Source organism: Epinephelus fuscoguttatus, linkage group LG22 (genome assembly GCF_011397635.1).
Source record: "Epinephelus fuscoguttatus linkage group LG22, E.fuscoguttatus.final_Chr_v1".
Classification (NCBI taxonomy): Eukaryota; Metazoa; Chordata; class Actinopteri; order Perciformes; family Serranidae; genus Epinephelus; species Epinephelus fuscoguttatus.
The window spans coordinates 23,999,436-24,021,836 of NC_064773.1; the positions used below are offsets into that span (position 1 = coordinate 23,999,436).

Genomic DNA, 22,401 nt, shown 5'->3' on the forward strand with positions numbered 1-22,401 from the left:
CCATTGGAGTCACATCTGGAGGAAAATGTTCGGATTCTGGGGGGCGCTGTTAGCTGCTACGAGAACCTATAACTTTATGTTTTTAGGGACACACATAAGGGGGGCATAATATGATGAGAGGAAGATGTGTTTATTTTAATTGCATTATGAGAAGTAAGTCAAGATGCCAAAGTCAAGTATGTCTAGTATGATAAAATCATACTTTCAGTACTCTATTAGTGCCAAACAGATTGATGACTGACTGTGTATAACATCATTTATCACTGAATCGCCCAGGGTTTTATAAATATGGTTAAAAAATCCCCAACTGATATGTCCCTATGAGATATTGTTGCAAGCAGTATCCTGTATCTCATTATTGGATATGAGGTCATTCACATGAACTCATAGTTAACAATGATGTTTTGAAGATCAACACAACTCACACTGGAGTCACAATGAGCACATAAACTTGTAGAAACTTGCACAAGAAAAACTTGATGAATGAAGTTGAAATGTAGAGAATAAAGTCAAATTTTTCGTATCAGCAAGAAAAAAAATAATCACTGAGGAAGATTTTTTTTGTCTGCATTTCGTGAAAAAAAAAACAACAAAATATTGGGGATAAAACCAGATACAATTTCAAGAACAAAGCCAAAACATCGGGAATCAACTTGACATTTCAGTTTTTAGTCAAACTTTTGAGAATAAATCAGACTCCTAGCATAAGCGCATATATTTGCCTCAACAAAATGCCCAAACTGTACTTCAGAATCTGTTAAAGTAAAAAGGAAATTATTTTGCTATTAGCGCCTGAACACTGTGTAGTAATAAGTGGGCCAAAAGTTGCGTCTTTTCAGAAGGAAAAATCACACAGTTTTGGGAGAGGTGGCCGCGTTTGTGCAAACTAAAAGAGCAGGTAATGGACTGATGCTATGGTATCGATGGCTACACCTATGTGAGCACTAATTCTGAAAATTTGACTTTATTCATGAGATTCCAACTTTATTTTCGAATATTTTTGAAATCCGCAGTTTAAAAGAAATCTTCCTCCTCTCATTATTTTTCATTGCATTTATTTATTTACTTTTTTACTCATGCCTGGCACTGATAGTCTGCTGCATTATGTGCACCTGCAACACGGAGTTAACAAAGACCAGCTGGAACCGTCAAGGTATGCGAGTCTGTTAAGGTCACTGAGAGTGAAGTAAACATGCTATTGCAATTGGGTGAGCGTTACCACTCTCCACCCAACGAGATCTGCAGCCGTTCTGGTTTCCTCCTCAGACGTGAGTAAATGATTAGGTGAGTAATACTGTGTGGAATTCAAAGAATACTATAGCCTCCAACGAGGAGTCAGCAGCTTCCATAACACATGCTTGCAGTCCAATATGCATGCTCACTTTTGCATTATCTATCATTCTATCTATCATCTATCAAAAAATGTTCACTGACTCAATAGGTGAGTCATACAGGAAGTTGACTTTGTCAGGAATTGGCTTTATAGCAGGGCACAGGAGAGCTGTTATCCTAATTAAACTGAGCCTCTTGGGAAATTCATTCAAGGTTTATCTCTAAAGCAAGTTGGCGCAGCTTTACATGTGGACGTTGTATTAGTATTAGTAGCACAGGAATTATGACAGACATGGGTGTATTTCTTTGACCCCCTGGAAACAAGACAATAAGCAGCAGAAGAAGAAGGGTGTTAATAATAGGAGACAACTATATTTAATAGCTAAGAGTCAGTCTGTCAGTGCATATGTGTCTTGTTAATGTTTCCTGAGGATGCAGTTTTACCTGAGAACACCTGGTGCCACATTCCTCTATCCTCTCCAGTCCTGTGCTTTCTGCTGCGGCTCCATTCAGACCCCACCAGCAGTGAGACATCAGCAAGACGACCCACAGGACCATTTTCACCAGCCAGCACTAAGGCTTCCTCTCCTACTGCACTGCTTCTCTGGGTCCTGTGATCTGTAACTTTCTTCTTCTTCTTCTTCTTTATATTATATCTTCTTCGCACCAGGGCTGAGTGGCAGGGTCAAAAGAGGCTTGACCTGGTATGACAAGAAGTTGGATGGTGAGGAGGCTCTGAGTGTGATGATATCCAGTGTGTAGTGTGCTGGGGCAGAGCCAAGCACACAGAGTGAACCACCCTGCTGAAAAGAGTGGATTTAAATATTCCTCAATGGAGGCGGGGCTTTTGCTCTTTAGCAACATTTCCAATAAGATTTGTGTGTCACACTGCACATCCTCATACCTTCATTTAACGTTTGTAAATGGCATTTGTGACACACTTAAAAAAAATTCTATTCAAATGAACAAATGGATGAACATTTTTGCTACTGAGTCATTATGCCTAGTCTACATGGGCTTACTAGACACCATAGAATTAAACAAGGCAGGACCAAAATCCAGCGTACATAGTTTTTAACAATGAAAATAGAGAAACAAATGACTAAAGAATGCTTAAATTAAAATGATCATTGAATGGAAAAGAGTTCATAGATCACTCACAGAGACATTTATGTAGTATTGAAAAACTGCCAAACTTAAATCATATCATAATTCAACAACCATTCCAGTTTTAATTCATTTTAAAAAGCAGAATATGTCAAAGTTTATCTGAGTCATTTCAGGGAACATTAACTCTCTTGCATCATCAGCTTGTTACGTTTATTATTATACATTATGGCAATAACGAGTGCGATTACGTGGACATGAATAGCCTATTTATGAGGCTTATCCTGATTATGATTATAATCAGGATATGTTGTTGTCATGAGCTGAGAATTCAGGTTATTTATATTCCTCGTATACATCCTGGTTTCTTTCACAGTTCTCCAGCTAGCATATTTGAATTTCTCATATACGGCATGCGGTGTTTGCATGCTCAAACACATAAATGGAAAACTCTATAAACCCAACCATAAACAGGTTATTCATGTCTACGTAAATGCAGTCAATAAATCTGATTTCCTCCTGAATATTTTTAGATCACATGACCTCAGTGATTCAGAGAAGCTTCTTCAAACTTGTGTTTGATATACACATATGTCCTTATATTTTGTTCATGCTGAATTGTTTTTTGAACCAGTTTTCTTTAAGTTTGAAAAACAGCTTATTTTAATAGAGTTGTACCACAAATTATTCCTGTAAATATACAGTACAGGCCAAAAGTTTGGACACACCTTCTCATTCAATGCATTTTCTTTATTTTCATGACTATTTACATTGTAGATTCTCACTGAAGGCATCAAAACTATGAATGAACACATGTGGAGTTATGTACTTAACAAAAAAGGTGAAATAACTGAAAACATGTTTTATATTCTAGTTTCTTCAAAATAGCCACCCTTTGCTCTGATTACTGCTTTGCACACTCTTGGCATTCTCTCCATGAGCTTCAAGAGGTAGTCACCTGAAATGGTTTCCACTTCACAGGTGTGCCTTATCAGGGTTAATTAGTGGAATTTCTTGCTTTATCAATGGGGTTGGGACCATCAGTTGTGTTGTGCAGAAGTCAGGTTAATACACAGCCGACAGCCCTATTGGACAACTGTTAAAATTCATATTATGGCAAGAACCAATCAGCTAACTAAAGAAAAACGAGTGGCCATCATTACTTTAAGAAATGAAGGTCAGTCAGTCCGGAAAATTGCAAAAACTTTAAATGTGTCCCCAAGTGGAGTTGCAAAAACCATCAAGCGCTACAACGAAACTGGCACACATGAGGACCGACCCAGGAAAGGAAGACCAAGAGTCACCTCTGCTTCTGAGGATAAGTTCATCCGAGTCACCAGCCTCAGAAATCGCAAGTTAACAGCAGCTCAGATCAGAGACCAGATGAATGCCACACAGAGTTCTAGCAGCAGACCCATCTCTAGAACAACTGTTAAGAGGAGACTGCGCGAATCAGGCCTTCATGGTCAAATAGCTGCTAGGAAACCACTGCTAAGGAGAGGCAACAAGCAGAAGAGATTTGTTTGGGCCAAGAAACACAAGGAATGGACATTAGACCAGTGGAAATCTGTGCTTTGGTCTGATGAGTCCAAATTTGAGATCTTTGGTTCCAACCGCCGTGTCTTTGTGAGACGCAGAAAAGGTGAACGGATGGATTCCACGTGCCTGGTTCCCACTGTGAAGCATGGAGGAGGAGGTGTGATGGTGTGGGGGTGTTTTGCTGGTGACACTGTTGGGGATTTATTCAAAATTGAAGGCACACTGAACCAGCATGGCTACCACAGCATCCTGCAGCGACATGCCATCCCATCCGGTTTGCGTTTAGTTGGACGATCATTTATTTTTCAACAGGACAATGACCCCAAACACACCTCCAGGCTGTGTAAGGGCTATTTGACCAAGAAGGAGAGTGATGGAGTGCTGCGGCAGATGACCTGGCCTCCACAGTCACCGGACCTGAACCCAATCGAGATGGTTTGGGGTGAGCTGGACCGCAGAGTGAAGGCAAAGGGGCCAACAAGTGCTAAACACCTCTGGGAACTCCTTCAAGACTGTTGGAAAACCATTTCAGGTGACTACCTCTTGAAGCTCATGGAGAGAATGCCAAGAGTGTGCAAAGCAGTAATCAGAGCAAAGGGTGGCTATTTTGAAGAAACTAGAATATAAAACATGTTTTCAGTTATTTCACCTTTTTTTGTTAAGTACATAACTCCACATGTGTTCATTCATAGTTTTGATGCCTTCAGTGAGAATCTACAATGTAAATAGTCATGAAAATAAAGAAAACGCATTGAATGAGAAGGTGTGTCCAAACTTTTGGCCTGTACTGTATATCATGTCCACCTCCTCAAACACTGAGTAAAGCTCTTTTGCCCATGAAGCAGTGTGTAATACATAACATAAACATAATATTTATTCTGCCCTCTGCCATTTTGAGCACACACTCCCACAACCGGATCATTTCACATTTTTCGTTGAAAAAATGCAACAACCCTACTGTGAATCGTGCCTCAATCAGACGAGTCAAAGAGGACACTGAAACTTGATACAACAATGATTTTCATTATTGTGGTTACCTCAGAGAACCTTTTTGAAGCTGCAGGGCAAGCTGCTGAGCGCTGTGTACATAAACATAATTACTGGTTGAATTTTGAGATTCATATGAAAAGTTGAGAAAGACACTTAAACATTCATGAGTGGGTTATGTTTCTGTAGAACAAAAACACTTACACCCAAGGCATTCATTGGCCATAATAGTGGCCACTGACATTTAACTCCCCCACAAAGACAACTTCCTCTTGGCTCTATGTAACTACTGCATGCCCTAACATGGACAACGTGCTGTGAGGCTGACAGCAGCTGGAAGGACAGCCCAGTCATCCAAATAAAGTGTTGGCATTGTGCGTCTCTGCAAATCACAGATGCATTATATTTGCACCTTTTAATACACATGACTTAATTCAGATTACATGTATTAGGCTTCCCAGCAGGAGGAGGAGAAGGGTGGATAGTGTTGCACCTAGCTGAGCAACAGATCAATGTTCGAGACCAACAAAAGCAGGTATTTTTAACAACAGTTCAGGACATGTCAAGTTGTGCGTGTAGTGACAAAAGCGGATATTTTTTTTTACAAGACTTTGGGACATGTTCAGCTGTATATGTAGCGGCAAAAGCGTTTTTTTTTTTATGACAATTCAGGATATGTCACGCCATGTTTACAGTGACAAAAGTGGGTGTTTTGCTTTTTTAAGATTATTTCTTTGGCTTTAATTTATAGGATAGACACAGAGAGAAGGGGGGATGACATGCAGCAAAGGGCCATAGGTTGGAATTCAACCTGCAGCTGCTGCAACAACAACATAGCCTTTGTACATTGGGCATTGGACATTTACAAAGATGAGCTACTGGGTGCCCCAAAAGCAAGTGTTTTCTGACGACATTTCAGGACATGTTCAGTCATATGTATTGCAGCAAAAGCAGGTCTTATTTACAAGAGTTTGGGACAAAAGCAAATATTTTAAGCAAGAGTTAAGGGCATATCCAGGCCTATGTGTGGCAACAAAAGCAAATGTTTTGTAACAACAGAGAGGAAAATGTCATGATGTGTTTGTAGCGAGAAAAGCAGGTGTTTTTTAACCAGAGTTCAGAACATGTCCAGCCTTATCTGTAGCCACAAAAGTGGGTGTTATTTAATGACAATTTGGGAAATGTCAAGATGCGTTTGGAGCAACAAAAGTGGGTGTTTTTAAACGAAAATTTGGGAAATGTCAAGATGTGTTATGAGCGACAAAAGTGGGTGTTTTTTAACGACAATTTGGGAAATGTAAAGATGTGTTAAAAGCGACAAAAGTCAGTGTTTTTTAATGAGAGCTCAGGAAATGTGAGGCCGTGTTTGTAGTGGTAAAAGCAGGTGTTTTTTAAGCGGAGTTCTGTACATTTCTAGCCATATGTGTAGTGACAGAGGTGGGTGTTGTCTAACAGCCTTATGCAGCCAGTCACAGCAGCCATATCAGGGATATGCATGTGCATTTCTAGATTACTAGGATGTATGAACATTCAGAGCTTGGCCCAAAATGATTCATTCATTACTATTCTTTCATGGGTTTTCTCAGGGTACTCCGGTTTCCTCCCACACCAAAAAACATACTCCGGTTTCCTCCCACACCAAAAAACATACTCTGGTTTCCTCCCACACCAAAAAACATACTCCAGTTTCTTCCCACACCAAAAAACATTCCTAATTTGGCAGTTTTAACAATCTGGGACATGTGTTGCCATATTTTTAACAACAGGGTTTTTTGATGATGTTTTCCTTACCCTAAGTGTTCTTTGTGCCTAAACTTAGCCAAACGTTAACCAGCATCTTCACAACATAAAATTGAGAACCAAAACGTAAGACATAATATTTCAACGTATCTACATTAGAAACGTAGACACTAATGTATAATCACCTTTTAATTCAACATGACGAACTTGTTGGCAAACAGTTCCTTATTTACACATCCAGCAGAGATTAGCAACATTAGCATTTATGTAAACTTGTGTTTCTGACCACCTGCAAAGTCCAATGTTTACTCTACTTTTTGCTTCCTACCAACTCCTGAGGGACATATTTGGCGCTTTAGCAGGTAAATGTTTCACTAAGTTCATCAGATAGTTGTTACCTGTGCAGATGAAGTAGCATACAGTAGCTATTCAACGCTTTTATGCTGAAAACGGAATCTGGATTTGGCCAAAATCAACATGACTAAAGCAGTGAGAGTAATCCTAATACATTTTTGAGTCATTTAACCCATTATTATTGTTAAAAAATATAATTATAGCTGCTTTAAATCACTCACCCAGTGTCTTTGTTATAGAAACATCAATTGTTAACATTTCATTTATCTTTGTAAACGGTGCATCACCTATTTCTTTTACACTCTCCATTTTACAATTGGAGTCTTTTCCACTCTTACTGAGTAACAGGCACAGACAGCACAGACAGCACTGAAGCACGAACAGTTCTTATACCATGTTGTTGTCCCTTTCTCACAGTCATTTGTAGGAACAGCTTGCACCAGAGGCAGAATATGCTGTTAAGGAGAGCCGTTGCCACAAAACAACTAAATGGAATGTCTTGAGGCATTCAGTGAACTTCCTACCACTCTCGTGCTGGGAATGACACAAAGAAGAATTACCCATACGTACTTCCAAGCACTTCCACGTTAATCTATTTGATAAACTTGATGGCAGTCACATCATTTCGGTCAAGTAGAAAGAGACATACTGTAGTAAATAAAAGTCAACAGCGACCCCGCAGTACAAGTGAAAGAGCAGCAGCTTCACTTCTGTTTTACTGTCAGCCACTGCACTTCTTTTAAATGCAGTGTTGTGCAACGACATCAAAGCAAGACCATAAAAGAGCTCAGGCAAAGGAAGCTGATAAGTGCCAAGCTCAATTTCAGTCCAAACACAAGCAATGTGATTCTTAAGTTCATGGCCTTACCATCAGATTTTATCTTGTCACAACCTTTCATTTCAAGGATACCCCGTCAGAAAAACAAACAACAACACATAGTAATCAAGTTAGAATTAGACCTAAAATCTGGGGCTGTGTTTTCATGGAGTTTCCTTTTTATCTGTTTCCTTGAAAGCTAGTAGATCAGGAACCTCATGCACCTTATCGCTAGTTGATAATAAGACGGGGAAAAAAGTGACCTCAGTAAACACCCAACCATAGCCTCTACAAAAATAATGGACGTAGCCACAGTGACGTCACCAATTGGTTTGTGGAGTCCTGTTTTGAAGCCTTGCATTTAGCATTTCGACTGTCGCCATCTTGGATTTTTTGAGGCAGAAGTGACCATATTTGGACGAGAAGGTGGAACTGGGGAAGAGCAAGGGGTTTATCTGTTCAAGTGGGTTTAACTGCAGCTATGTGACATATCCACGTACACATGCCAGTCCACGATCAGCACCCTTCCCATCCCGACAAAATTGCTAAGTTAGCAGTTAGCTAGCTATTAAGTATTACAGAGGTGGTTAATGTCAGGATAAGGTAATAGGAAGGCTATGTCTTGTTACTAATGCTAATGCTAAGTTAGCAATTAGCTAGCATTAGCTCTTGTAAATTATGTTAAAACAGAGGCGGTTAACGTTAGGATAAGGGTAATGGGAGGGTTACATCTCATTACCTATGCTAATGCTAAGTTGGTGATTAGCTAACATTAGCGTTTGAGAATTATGTTAAAAGAGAGGCGGTTAACGTTAGGATAAGGGTAATGGGAGGGCTACATCTCGTAACCTATGCTAATGCTAGGTTAGTTATTAGCGAACATTAGCTCTTGAGAATTGTGTTAAAGAGAGATGGTAAAGGTTAAGGGTAATCTCACAAGACAGATTCTGCAGTCTACATTGTCGAATTTGTCGGCAGCCCTGTGTGTGAAAGACGTGAAAGACAACTTTGGGGGGGGGTGGCAATCACAATGGAGGGGGCGTGGCCGAGACGTGCAGGTGTCCCCAGGAAATGTGTACCTACAGAAACAGCAAGCTCTGCGTCCATAGCGCGTCTGTAGCGACCACTCCAGTAATGCCGTCTCGTCAGCGTGAAAAAAAATATTTTTTCCAGCGGATGTCTGAGTTGCAACATGATTGAAATAGCTGGAGTAGTTTCGTGTCGTATCCGGCAACGGGAGGCTTTTAACAGATGACGTCCTGATGTTAGCTTTGCTAACTGTCCCTGTCAGCTGCAGCCACTGATGCTTTCTAGACATCGTGATTTCCCATAACTGAATAAATACCACACATAGCAACACAAAACTGCTTTGCTAGCTCAATCATGTTGTAACTAAGATATTTGCTGGAAAAAATATTTTATTCATGGACCATATATTGAGTTATTACCTTATTTTTATACAGTCTATGGTTATAGACAACGCTAACAGTTAACGTTAACAGCTAACGGTTAGCCCAGCTAATCTACGATAACCATATTAATTACGTGCACACAGAAATAGTAACGTTTGTTCAGTCATTGTGTTTATAGACTTAACAAACATCAAATTAGTCTACACGGTGATACAGTGACGTGAAAAATGTGATATATAGCTAAACTCTGCTGGTTTTCTACACGAAGTATTTGCAAACAATATGGCGATTCCCTGGTGGCACTGCCGGAAGTGAAGGGCGTGAAGCCCCTGCACTTTCGGTTAGTCGAAAAACTCCGGGCTGTGCCTCCAGAGGTAAAGGAAGAAATTTAAGGAAATGTAAGGCTGCGTCTCGTTACTTATGCTAATGCTAAGTTAACAATTGGCTTACATTAGCTATTGAGTATTATGTTAAAAGAGAGGCAGTTAAGGTGAGGATAAGAGTAATGGGAAGGCTACATCTTATTACTTATGCTAATGCTAAGTTAGTGATTGGCTAACATTAGCTATTGAGTTTTAGGCAGTTAAGGTTAGAATAAGGGTAACAGGGAGGCTATGTCTTGTTACTTTTCCTAATGCTAATTTAGTAATTAGCTTACATTTGCTATGGGGTATTATCTTAAAAGAGAGGTGGTTAAGGCTAGGATAAGGGTAATGGGAAGGCTACATCTCATTACTTATGCAAATGCTAAGTTAGCGATTAGCTAGCTTTGAAGTATTACGTTTAAAGAGAGGTGGTCAAGGTTAGGGTAAGAGTAATGGGAAGGCCACATCTCGTTATTTATGCTAAGTTAACGATTAGCTTACATTAATTCTCATTTATTCACTACAGTGTAGCATTGTAGCAGGGTTTAGATAGCCGCTGTGTTGGCGGGGTTGTCTTCTACTAGTGGTGGGCGCAGTTTGTAGGAGCGTGTCATGTATGCTACAGACAGAATGTGTCTGTAGCTCTGTCTCGTAAAGTTGGGCATTTTAACATGGGGGTCTAACGCCGGAATTCCACTGGATGTGTGTCCGTTGTGGAACAGCAGCGCTGGTTATCCGCTGCGTGTTCCGCCGTCCGTCAACACCCACCAGCTGCGTTTGCTGTGCGGAGTGGTGCAGCTCCGCCGGAAATCATCTCGGTGCACCTCCATGATTAATATCTCCTCGTCCATGGTGTCAACGGGGTGAAATGACATCTGAAAACCTCTGACCTGTTGACTTCAGGCCTGCCTCTGCCCATTATGTAGTTTTCAAGTTGTAGTGCATGGAAAGTTAAGTTTTAAGTTTAAGTTTATTTACTTTATTAAACCCCTGAGGGGAAATTCAACGTTTTTCAAATTTTCACTCTTACACACAGGTCTGAAAGACACACACATGCACAGGACCTATACATGCACAAAGTAGAGAGATCTCAGAGTGAGGGGGCTGCCCTTTGGTCAGGCACCCCGAGCGGTTGGGGGGTTTGGTGCCTTGCTCAAGGGCACCTCGGCAGTGCCCAGGAGGTGAACTGGCACCTCTCCAGCCACCAGTCCATACTCCATATTTGGTCCGGACGGGGACTCGAACAGGCGACCCTCCGGTTCCCAACCCAAGTCCCTATGGACTGAGCTACTGCCGTGAACACTGTGTATTTTATTTTGAAAATTAACCAGATGTTTTATTTTGTTTCTGTGCACGACTTCCTGCCCCACATGATCTGCTCTGTGCTGAATTGCTGCGTTGTGCTCTGGCAAAAATAGTAGTCCTGCGCATCTGTTGCGGAGGGCTCCAGAGTGCCGCAGCTGGGACGGAGCCAGAACGCAGCACAGCCGCAGCTGCAGCCGGTGGAAACACACACATTGACTAGAATAGAATCCTATCGACTCTGCTGCCATGCCGGAGCGCAGACGCAACCAACACTGGTGGAAATTGGGGGTAAAGGGACCGACTTGCTTTTTGGAGCCAGCTTCTGGGTGGCTATTTGAGAGACTGCAGTTTTTGGCACTTTGGTGTTGGCTTCATTTTTTCTTGCACTCACCACATGTCTGGCCTAAATCAAATCAATTACAAAAATTTCATTTCATTTATTTGTTTATTTTTAAAAAATGGGACAGAACATATTAATGAACATTAACAATGTAAATATGTAAGAGATTGTAGCCAAGCAGCTAATTTCCATCCCTTGTCCCACTGGCAGGTAGGTGTTCAGGGAGAGAAAGATAAGTGAGAAAGGGAAGGACATCAAAGCAAGTAGAAGTATAACAGAGGAGAATAAGGCATGGCATAACAACAAGAAGACATGATAATGACAGAGCTGACAGTGTAGCTGAGCTGGGGACAACATTATATAGTTAGTGAAATTCTATTGCACCAATGCCCGTACAGTTAAAAAGTGCATGTGCTGAAAATTCATATTAGGAATTACAATACTGCTTTTCCCCACAGTCATGACTGTGCACTGGCTGTGGGTTTCTATGGCTAATAATGAAGTTATAAATATGAGTAATTCATTAATAATTAGACATTTTTCATTTATTCATTTCACTTACACTTATAATAAGCCATAAAACCCGCAGTCATAACTTCTGGTCATTAATTGATAAGGAAATTCTTATTTTATTGTCTCATAAGTCATTAAGTCTGCTGTTTTATTGTAAGTCATTTATAAGTGATTCCTCCACTCCAATAATCTATCATATTTTTGGTTGTAAATGTCAATAATTTGTTCATAAATAGATTTTCATTTTCAAACCCTATGTAGTCAAACTGAGGATTGGAGAAAGTGTCCTCCTGGTGAATTAAAGAAACTAAAGATAGTTGTAATAGAGAAGATTGTTGATGTAAATAAATAGTTAATTGACAAATAATTAAAAAAGAAATACTTACAAATTATAAACCCTCAGTAAACTGTTAATAAACTTCTTTACTTGCTTATTCATTGAGTTAATGCCAAATTATAAAATGGTACCAACATATGTTGACTTCTCAAAACTTGATTCCTATACCAGGTATTATAAAATAATAAGTAGGCTATTATTATTTTAAAAAATGGAAATGATCAGAAGAAACCGTTATAGTTAAAAAGTTAAAAAGTGCATGTGCTGAAAATTCATATTAGGAAGTCCATAAAAAAATCCACAAAAATTCATATCAGAAGGTCCATATAAAATGGCAATTGTGCATGCAAGTACTGGATTATTATTGCAAAAATGCCCGGTAAAGTGCAAAATGCTGTAGCTGACTGTCCATAATAAAGTACTTGAATGTGCGGTAAATACACACACAATGTCAGGCATGTCTAAATAAAAAAACAAACAATAGGATATTAATCAAGTTGCATCTGGCCATTAGCCCAGCTGGAGGCTCCTTTAAGTTTCCTAATGACGTAAATGTAAAAGAATTTTATTTCAAGGACACAGCGTTACCATAAGAAAACCCTCCCCAAAAATCCACACTTGTTGAAACCCGGTTATAATTGGACCTCATAAAAGCAGTGATTATCCAGCTATGTGTATCATTGTTGTGCCTAACCCTTAGCAGGAAGAGGAGACAAAACCAAACACATGCTTGGATTACATAAAATCCCTTACACAGATATAAATAGACACATATAATAGGTCTAAATAAAGAAGCAAACAATAGACTAGACCTAGTTTGCACTAGCTCAGCTGGAGTCAGCTTGGAACTCCCTCAGTGAAAACATTGGTGAACTCATAGAATATTGACCTGACCTAGACCTGAGGTGGAGATCCGTCAAAGTACTATTGACATAAGACCTCAGATGAGCACTTTGAAGCATTTCCTGTTTGAACAATGTCAAAAAAGAAGTTCTTCGGCACCTTGCACAGTAGTTAGGACATTATCAGTTGTTTAAACCTGTTCTACTTCAGTGTAATGGCTCTATCTGCTGGGATTCAGTGTGTATTACAATACTGCTTTTCCCCACAGTTATGACTATGCACTGGCTGTGGGTTTCTATGAGTAATAATGAAGTTATAAATATGAGTAATTCATTAATAATTAGACATTTTTAATATATTTATTTCACTTATAATAATCCATAAAGCCCACAGTTATAACTTTTGGTAATTAACTGATGAGGATTCAAGAAATTCTTATTTTATTGTCTAATAAGTCATTAAGTCTGCTGTTTTTATTGTAAATCATTAATAAGTGATTCCTCCACTTGAATAAAATATCATATTTTTGGTTGTAAATGTCAATAATTTGTTCATAAATAGATTTTTTGTTTTCAAACCCTATGTAGTCAAACAGAAGATTGGAGAAAGCGTCCTCCTGGTGAATTAAAGAAACTAAAGATAGTTGTAATAGAGAAGATTGTTGATGTAAATAAATAGTTAATTGACAAATCATTTTTAAAGAAATCCTTACAAATTATAAACCCTCTCTAATGAGTTAATAAACTTCTATACTTGCTTATTTATAGGTGTATGCCAAATTACAAAATGGTACCAGCATATGTTGACTTCTCAAAACTTGATTCCTATACCAGGTATTATAAAATAATAAGTAGGCTATTATTATTTTATTTATTCATTTATTCATTTATATATATTTTTGTTCCACTCATGTCCAGCAATCAAAGTATTTTACATACCCCTTTCTCAAAACAGAAATGATCAGAAGAAACAGTTATAGTTAATAACCAATACTTACAGTAACTTCAGAAAGAAAAATAAATTAATTAATGAATAAATTAATGAACAGGAGAGTCGAGAGCCACACAAAATGTCCCCTTCAACAAAGGAACAGCTTCTACATACAGCTTCATATAGACTCATTGTTCTTTCTTTATATTCTTTCTTTTTATCATTATTACTGTTGTTACAAAAATAAGTTCTATCTATCTATCTATCTATCTATCTATCTATCTATCTATCTAGTTCTATCTTATTAAAAAGTGAATGTTTCATCTTACCAGTAATGTCCCTCTCGGCTGCTTGTTGATGACTGAAGTCCTTCCTTTCAGTTGATTAGATAAAGTCCTCAGATGCCACACAGTCTGTGATGTGCTGTGCGTAATTACGCACCGTTCAAGTGACTTGTATTTCAGTCATTGTGTTAAATGACACATCCTCGTGAAATCACAAAATAACCAGTGCGTTTCCTGGACACCAGACTGAGCAGGGTGAACTCAGCGGACAACAAAAAACGCCCTCGGCTTTCTCCCTGAGCTCCACCCAAGGAACTTTTTACAGGCAAAACTTTGATTTTGATCATCACAATATTTCCTGTCACAGCCCTACAGCCTCCGGCACCCTTACTGTGTCAGGTTTTACAGTGTAATAACGTCTTAAATTTCATTTAGGACAATCTATTACACAAAGGCAGGGTCTTTAGAGTATGTATAATGGCTATAGGCCTGATTTACCTTCAACCTGCTGTCAGCCTCTGTAAGCTGCTCATCCTACACTGTAAGAATTATCAATCTTTGCTCATCCTGCACTGCAAAAAATATCAGTCTCACCAAGCCATTTAGCAAACAGACTTTATTTATTGTTTTGTATAAAATAACTGAAATGTACCATTCTAAAAAAAATATGTAATTTTTATTTGTCTCCAGTGAGGTGGTTTAAAGTTGCCAAAATAGGGCTTTCTTAAAATAATGACTTATCAATCTTCTTCTTGAAGCTGATTCCTGAACATTTTATTAACAGTTAAACTTGCAGTACAGTAGCAGGAATGATCTCACACCACTGGGTGTTACATGTGGTTTTATGCTTTTAAATTGAGTGTGTAAGTTGATTTAAACGTGGAGCGCGTGCTTTGCGTTAACATTTTTTGCAGTGTGCATCCACGGTTGCGTCACATGACCCGATAATCTTCAGTGTATTTCCGCGTTCACGACGGCCGAGCTGTTATCAATGACTCTCCATGGGTGTGCAGGGCTTTACCTAATGCATCATATCTGTGTCTATCATTCTCTCCTCCGGCCGTGGCTGTTGTCTCCGCGCTGACTGAATGAAGCTGTAACCATCTGAGGTCCTCCTCCTCCTCTTCCTCCTCCTCCTCCTCCTTCTCCTCCTCCGCCGCCTCTTATTCTCCATTGAGCCTGTCGTCGACCAGCGCGGTCGAGCTGGGGGGGAATCCGGGGAAAGGGAGCCGCGGCGCCGCGCACCGGCCGACGGACGCCCCGCCGCGACGGGCCACCAACATGCTCACCCGGGTCAAGTCCGCAGTGGCCGGCTTCATGGGTGGGATCATGGCCGGGGGCAGCTCCGGCGGAGGCAACCCTGGTTCCGAGCTGCCGCTGAGATTCCCATATATGAGACCTGAGTTCCTTGGACTGTCCCCGGATGAGATCGAGTGCTCCGCGGACCACATAGCCCGGCCCATCCTCATCCTGAAGGAAACAAGGAGATTACCGTGGGCCACCGGATACGCTGAGTAAGTACACCCACGGCAGCTGCACTTCAAATCTTCTCCTGTTGTCTTTCAAGTGTCATCACAGTTGCGTTTAATGCAAAGCATCTGGGAGGCCCAAGTGTCCATCACAACACTTTGTGTCACTGATTTGCTCCTGTCAACAGATGTGCACACTAAGCTCTGCCTGGGAGCAAACCTGCACCTGTTGTGACCTACATCCACATCCAGCATGCTTGTGGATCCACGCAGCATCCTTTTGCCCTCTGTGTCATATTGCAATTGCGTGCTATAAGAAATGGATGACAGCATTCACAAAGGTCACAGCACTCAGAGAGCCCAAGCTGGTTCTCACGTGCAAGAGGATGATGCACCCTCCACTGTACCAGCAGCATCTGGGTATTAAGTCTACAACTGTGCTCTATTTATGGCATGGCTGTGTGTCAGTGTGTGATTGCATGCTAATGGCTTCTGGATGCACTGTAGCAAACGGTAGCAAACAGTTTAAAAAGATGCACCCTCATACTCTGGCCTGGCCTTTTCTGACTCCAGACTGCTGACTGCTGTTTAATGCACTTGAAGAGTTTGTTGCTGCCTGTCATTGCTGCCCCTGTCAGCATCCACATAGTACAGGAGGGAGCCAGTGCTCTCTTAATCATGTCACATTATACAGTGGGTAATTAATAGCTTATTAGGTGGGTGTATTACAAGTTGACTTCCTTTGATGATTGCATTTATAGGCTACCATTGTTGACTTTATAGGTAAGCAGGTAGCAGGATGTACCCTGGGATGCCAAAACAAAAGAAGGGATATTTGTTGTGTAAGATTTAGGAGGATTATGTGGCTGAAACTTCTCCTGGTTAGAATTTCTAAAGTATTCTTTGTTCATGAGATTTTTACCGGGAGCCGAATTATCCGCAGAGGGATCTTCTTCTCTAAAACAAACAGACTCATTGATTTAAACGGTTAAAAACACTGAATTAAGGGAGTTCTTGTGTTACAAGTAAGTGTTTCTTTGACACTGTTTGGCATAACTTTGGATCCGGACATTCAGGAGATTTTTACCGGGAGCCGAATTATCCACAGAGGGATCTTCCTCTCTAAAACAAACAGACTCATTGATTTAAACGGTTAAAAACACTGAATTCAGGGAGTCCTTGTGTTACAAGTAAGTGTTTCTTCGACACTGTTTGGCATAACTTTGGATCCGGACATTCAGGAGATTTTTACCGGGAGCCGAATTATCCACAGAGGGATCTTCCTCTCTAAAACAAACAGACTCATTGATTTAAACGGTTAAAAACACTGAATTCAGGGAGTCCTTGTGTTACAAGTAAGTGTTTCTTTGACACTGTTTGGCATAACTTTGGATCCGGACATTCAGGAGATTTTTACCGGGAGCCGAATTATCCACAGAGGTCTCTTCCTCTCAAAACAAACAGAAACCACGATTTAAACTGGGAAAACACTGAATAAAGCAGTTTCATGTTAAGTCTGTGTTTTTCCAAAGACTCTCACCACAAATCTGGTGCTAACTATGGTGGCCGATGCAAAACACGAATGGCCCTATCTATAGCCAGTGTTTGGTTTGTCCATTCTAAACTTCTAAAACATGACGATCTCCAAAGAAGAGGGCCTGGGATGCCTTACAACAGAAGGGAGCTCCTGGGTTGGACCAGACAGATAAAGTCATATTCTTAAGTAGGGGAGACCGGGTATGGTTGTAAAAAGGGAATGGTTGTAACAGCACTACTTTCACCAAGAAGAGATGATCTATGAGTCATGTAATACATGTATTGTATGACCACTTCCTTCCTGACCTTGCATTTGAAATTTCATAGCCATGTAAAAAAGTATGTAAATTTTACAGGCAAAATACTGATTTTCAGGTATTAATTTTGGTTAATACCAACATTGTTGAAATTGTAATGATGTAACTTGTATTAGATGAGAGAGCCTCTTAGGTGAAGTGTGAGGCATTTCATCTTCATCTTTCTACAGCTACCTAAATAGTGACTGACCGGGATGGGGATGGTTGTAACACCTTTTATAAAAGCGAACTAACCCCAATGACAACTAAACACATTTTCTCAAGTTCAAGTTCAAGTTCAAGTTCAAGTTTATTTGTTCAGGGACAGTGCACATTGATGAACATTGCTGTAAATGTGCCAGTTTATAGCTGATTAGCTAATTTTCAACTGCAGTCCCTGGGCAGAATGTTAATTGCCAAGTGTAAAAACATGGAAGTACACATAACACAATAATACAATTACAAAATACACATTTCGAATTTACATTGCCAAGCACACATGTCAATACAGTCCGACTTAACGAGATCTACTTAATGGACACACTTCTGGTTATTCTTTAACCAGTCTTTGAGCTTTCCTTTAAAAGCATAAAATGTAGGACATTCCCTTATTGTGGAGGGAAGACTGTTCCAAATGTCCCTGCCTAGGACAGACAACACATTTCTGCCAAATGTGGTGCGTCTGTGAGGGATCACAACGTCTCCTCTGTCGCAGGCCCTGGTGTTCATGCCCCTGACAGTCCTGTTTTTTATAAATTCTTTCAGAGGTGGAGGAGCAAGACCGTGAAGAGTTTTGTACATAGCGCAGGCAAATTTAAAAACCTTGAAGCTATCAAAACTTAGAAAACTATACTTTTTGAGGATAATACAGATGTGATACGAGTAAGGTTTTTTGTCCAGTGTCTTTAAAGCTTTTTTATAAAGGGATTCTATTGGTTTGAGTGCTGTTGAACATGCCATCTCACTCCTTTTTTCAGCCAGGAGATTTGGCGAGAAAAAACTGATAGTGGTGCTCTTACACACGGCCTTGTACTGGAAAATACAGCCTTATATAGCCTTAACTTTGAGTGGCCTGATGTTCCAGGATACGGCCACAGTGTTCTCATCAAACAAGTATGCAAGGTTGTCTTGAAGCTCATCAGTAAGGGCAGTACTCTGTGTATCAGAGATGCAGCCTCAGACTGTCGGCTTTGTTTGACATACTGGTGTCGCAGGTGACTTCACTGCAACTGTATTAAAGTGCTGCTAGGAGAAGGAAAAGTTGCCCATCTCAGCCTGAGACTCTGTTGAAGGTTGCCTGTGCCTGCTTGCAAGTGTGGTAATAAAACTCAGGAAGACACTCTGTTTGTGAGCCTACGGACATTTTCACCACAGTCCTAATGTCTGTATTAGATGAGATGAGGCAGGGAAGGAGAGTAGGGTTGGTCTCCAAACAATAGCTTACCCCAGGTTGTGTTAACCTTACCGCCATGGTTGTGGGGCAGGTTGTAACAGTGGAACTCCTTGTATCTGACATTAATTAATGAGTTTTATGATATAGTTGGAGAATTTGGAAATGTTACTGTTTGTAGTAGACAAAAAGGCTGCTTTGTGTCAGAATTGTAGAGCTATAGCACAAAAATTCAGAGAGTTATTGGTGGTGAGATAGAAACTAGGGGTGAGAATCACCAGGGGCCCCATGATACGATATTATCACGATACTTAACTCATGATGTAGTATTTTTGAAATTTTTAACATGTTGCAATATGCTGAGTATTGATTGATAAAATATATTGCAATATATTATCTGCAAATTATGTCCCCAAAGGAAAACTCTGTTATTTTTATCAAATAAGATAGATTTTTCAGTCTGTTAATCTCACTTCAGTTATTTTAATGGCAACAAATTGTATCTGGCGATCTGAAAAATCAATTGACCATATTCTTCTAGTAGGCTACTAAAAGTTTAATTTGTATTTGTAATATTATTAAATTTTATAATGAAAAATCGATAATTTGCAATCAAGAAATGTTTAGTATTAAAAAAAATTAAAGGGGCATAAAGCGAAATCATTTCACCGCTAGGTTTGCTGTTGTGCACTGCCTGTAGACCAAAACAAAGTGTGACATGAGCCACTCCTCCCTCTACCTCTCCTCTCCACCCCCCACCCCACTCGCCTCGTCTGTGCAGCTGAGGACCGCAGCATCTCCACGGACTGTTACATCCAGACGGTCCCGGTGTTTCTTCTGCAGGCTCCACTTCACTCAGCGGCCCGATATACCCGCTGCTTCTTCCCACATTAACCTGAATAACAAACCAGGGCTCAGTGCTCCAGTTGGATCCAAACGGAGAGCCGGGGCTAATGTTAGCTGGGAAGCTAGCGGAGGATAACTGACTGTGCTGGCAGCTGAGTGAAGTGGAGCCTGAGGAGGAAGCACCGGTTAGCCCCTGTTTCACTAGAGGCAGATTCACTCGCCACAGGGGCGAGGAAATAAAACCTAAACAGCCAACTTAGTTTGGCTTAGTTTAGCAGTTAGCGATGTCTTTCACTCACTCTCAGTCTCTGCTGTGTTTAGCTATTTCCCTGCTTTCCTGTTAACGTTAGCACTACTTGGCTGCCACGCTAACATCCCTGCTCTTCTCTGTGAGCCAGAGCCGTGAGCCCGCGAGCCCGCCAGGCTCACGGAGAAGAGTAGGGACATTAGCGTTAGCACTAGTCAGCTGCCACGCTAACGTTCCTACTCTTCTCCGTGAGCCCACGGCTCATGGCTCCGGCTCACGCAGAGTAGGGATGTTAGCGTTAGCTCCTGGAGTTAGCACTAGAGCTACTACAGCTACTGGAGTAACTTACAGCTATGGAGCGTTTCTACCAGCTCTTCTAGTCAGTGAGCCTCGCCTCCATCTCAGCAAATATATTACATTTATTACAGGTACCATCATCATTGAAGTAGGCAGGGAAATAGCTAAACACAGCCTGCCAGGCTGCCTGCCGGGCTACATTTTACAATGCTAATTGCAAATGTTAGCTGGGCTGCCGGGCTACTCACCTAACACATGAACGTACATGAACGCACAGCTGGACCGGCTTGTAAACAATGGGCTGGAGATCAACACAGAGAGAGGGTGTGTGAGGTCATGTTATACTCCAGATGAAATTACACCTCTTGTTCTTCACATAGCAATTTTTTAATTCCTTCAATCTTGAAATGAGAAATTTCGCTTATTGCTCCTTTAAGGTTTTGTTGTTGTGTCAGTTGGAAACTTATTTTAAGAAGTTGGTCAAAATCTTTTTTAGTGGGATGGAATTAAAAATAAATAAGTTAGAATAGAATAAAATAGTTTGACTAAATATTAACACAACTTTTTGATAAATATTAAGTTGATTCAACTAATTAAGTTTTTTAAGGTCAAAGCAAATCAAGTTGGTTGTACAAATTTCATTTTTTTTTTTTTAACTTGACCCAGTGGATTCTTTTTTAGAGTGTGTAGATACGACATTGCCATACATAACTATCGCAGTACTATGTTGTATTGATTTTTTTCCTCGACCCCTAACAGAAAGTGTTACAAGCATATCACCAGCATCACAGGGACCTGATACAGCCACAAAAAGACCTCATCTGTAGTCTAAGGGCAGGGCACAAGACACACAATGTGACGACATCAACATATAGTATGTTTAGACTTTGGAGAAGCTTGTTGCATTTGTTTATTAAAAGGAAACAATGTATAAATATGTAGCTCTAGAGTTATGGAGCTATTGTACGTGATATTTGATCAACGCACTAAATCCGTTTCCACCCTCAGTTAATATATCACAGTGAATGAATTCCTGGATGACAATCCGTCTCTCCACCCTGTTACCAGTTATGTGTGTGGTTTCACAGTAAGATACGCAGAGTCTTGGGTAATTACCAAGAAATAAAGGAGGAACAAATCACTAATTAATCAATAGTAATGACAAAAAGCAGATATAGATAACAACAGGGCGCCAGCTGAACCATTGTCTGATAATTGTTCACAGATATCTGTCAATCTACTACTTATCTCAAGAAGAACAGATTATATTTGAATATTTTTAAATAGTTTCTGTACTGTTTTCTGCAGAGGAAAGTTTGTTCCCATTCTGAATCCTGTGGATATATAAGCTATTATTAGAAATAACCCGTCCCTCATTCTCTTCTCTGCTGCTGTATTATAAAAGAATAATACTGAAACAGTTTTTATCAGGTCTTTGGTCATATCTTTCTGTCCTTTTCTTTCTTTCTCTGTAACACACACACACACACACACACACACACTGATACTCAGAGCAGGCCTGAAGTGTCTCTTTGGGACCGGTGTGGTTAATGAGTTCAGCTCCTACCAGCATTTATCTGTAATTAAAGCCTCCTGTGTTGTCATTACAGCAGCCATTTTGGCTCTCACCTCTGTTACCTCTTATACTCTTGACTCTTTTCTGCTCACAACAAAAACAACAGAACAGAACATCAGAAATCGATTACAGTTGTCCTTTTCTTTTCTGTTTGGAATCAAGGTAAATCCCAAACACTTACAAGGCAAATCTTTTTTTGTAATGCTCATACTTGACCATTTATTAAACTACAGTCATAGCTTAGATCCCTTTGTTGAAGCACTGGTAGGAGTAAGTGCATGCTAAGAGCAATACTTGGCATAGAGAATGTGAAGGTACAGGTGCAATGTTGTGAGGTACACACTCTGTTACCTCTGTCCAAAAACGATACAGTCTGGGGGAGGTAGTGCATGGGGCTCTTGCCAAGTCATATCAAACTATGCTGTTTATCGTGATTAGCTTGTCAAATCTAGGCTCAAAACAGCTCTATTTCACTGTGCATATGACTGAAAGGATCTTATCTGCACTCTTCTCTTTTAAAGTTCATTTTATAATGATTA

The 22,401-nt window shown here is 40.2% G+C and overlaps 2 protein-coding genes across 3 annotated transcripts in view; one reads left to right on the forward strand and one right to left on the reverse strand.

Annotated features, from left to right (window-relative positions):
- il17rel (interleukin 17 receptor E-like) overlaps nt 1-14,477 on the reverse strand; it is a 31,251-nt gene extending 16,774 nt beyond the window's left edge. Inside the window, exons 1-2 of one of the 2 annotated variants that reach the window (XM_049567024.1) lie at nt 14,251-14,477; nt 1,777-2,033 (exon numbers count right to left, since the gene is read on the reverse strand). In XM_049567024.1, coding sequence (XP_049422981.1) covers nt 1,777-1,890 — 114 coding nt within the window. In that variant the 5' untranslated portion in view covers nt 1,891-2,033; nt 14,251-14,477. Of the gene's footprint in view, nt 1-1,776; nt 2,136-14,250 lie in introns of both variants that reach the window. The other variant, XM_049567023.1, reaches the window with a different exon arrangement.
- Nucleotides 14,478-15,076: 599 nt separating this feature from the next.
- LOC125882785 (protein phosphatase 1H-like) overlaps nt 15,077-22,401 on the forward strand; it is a 43,406-nt gene continuing 36,081 nt past the window's right edge. Inside the window, exon 1 of the mRNA XM_049566640.1 lies at nt 15,077-15,719. Coding sequence (XP_049422597.1) covers nt 15,487-15,719 — 233 coding nt within the window. The 5' untranslated portion in view covers nt 15,077-15,486. The remainder of the gene's footprint in view (nt 15,720-22,401) is intronic.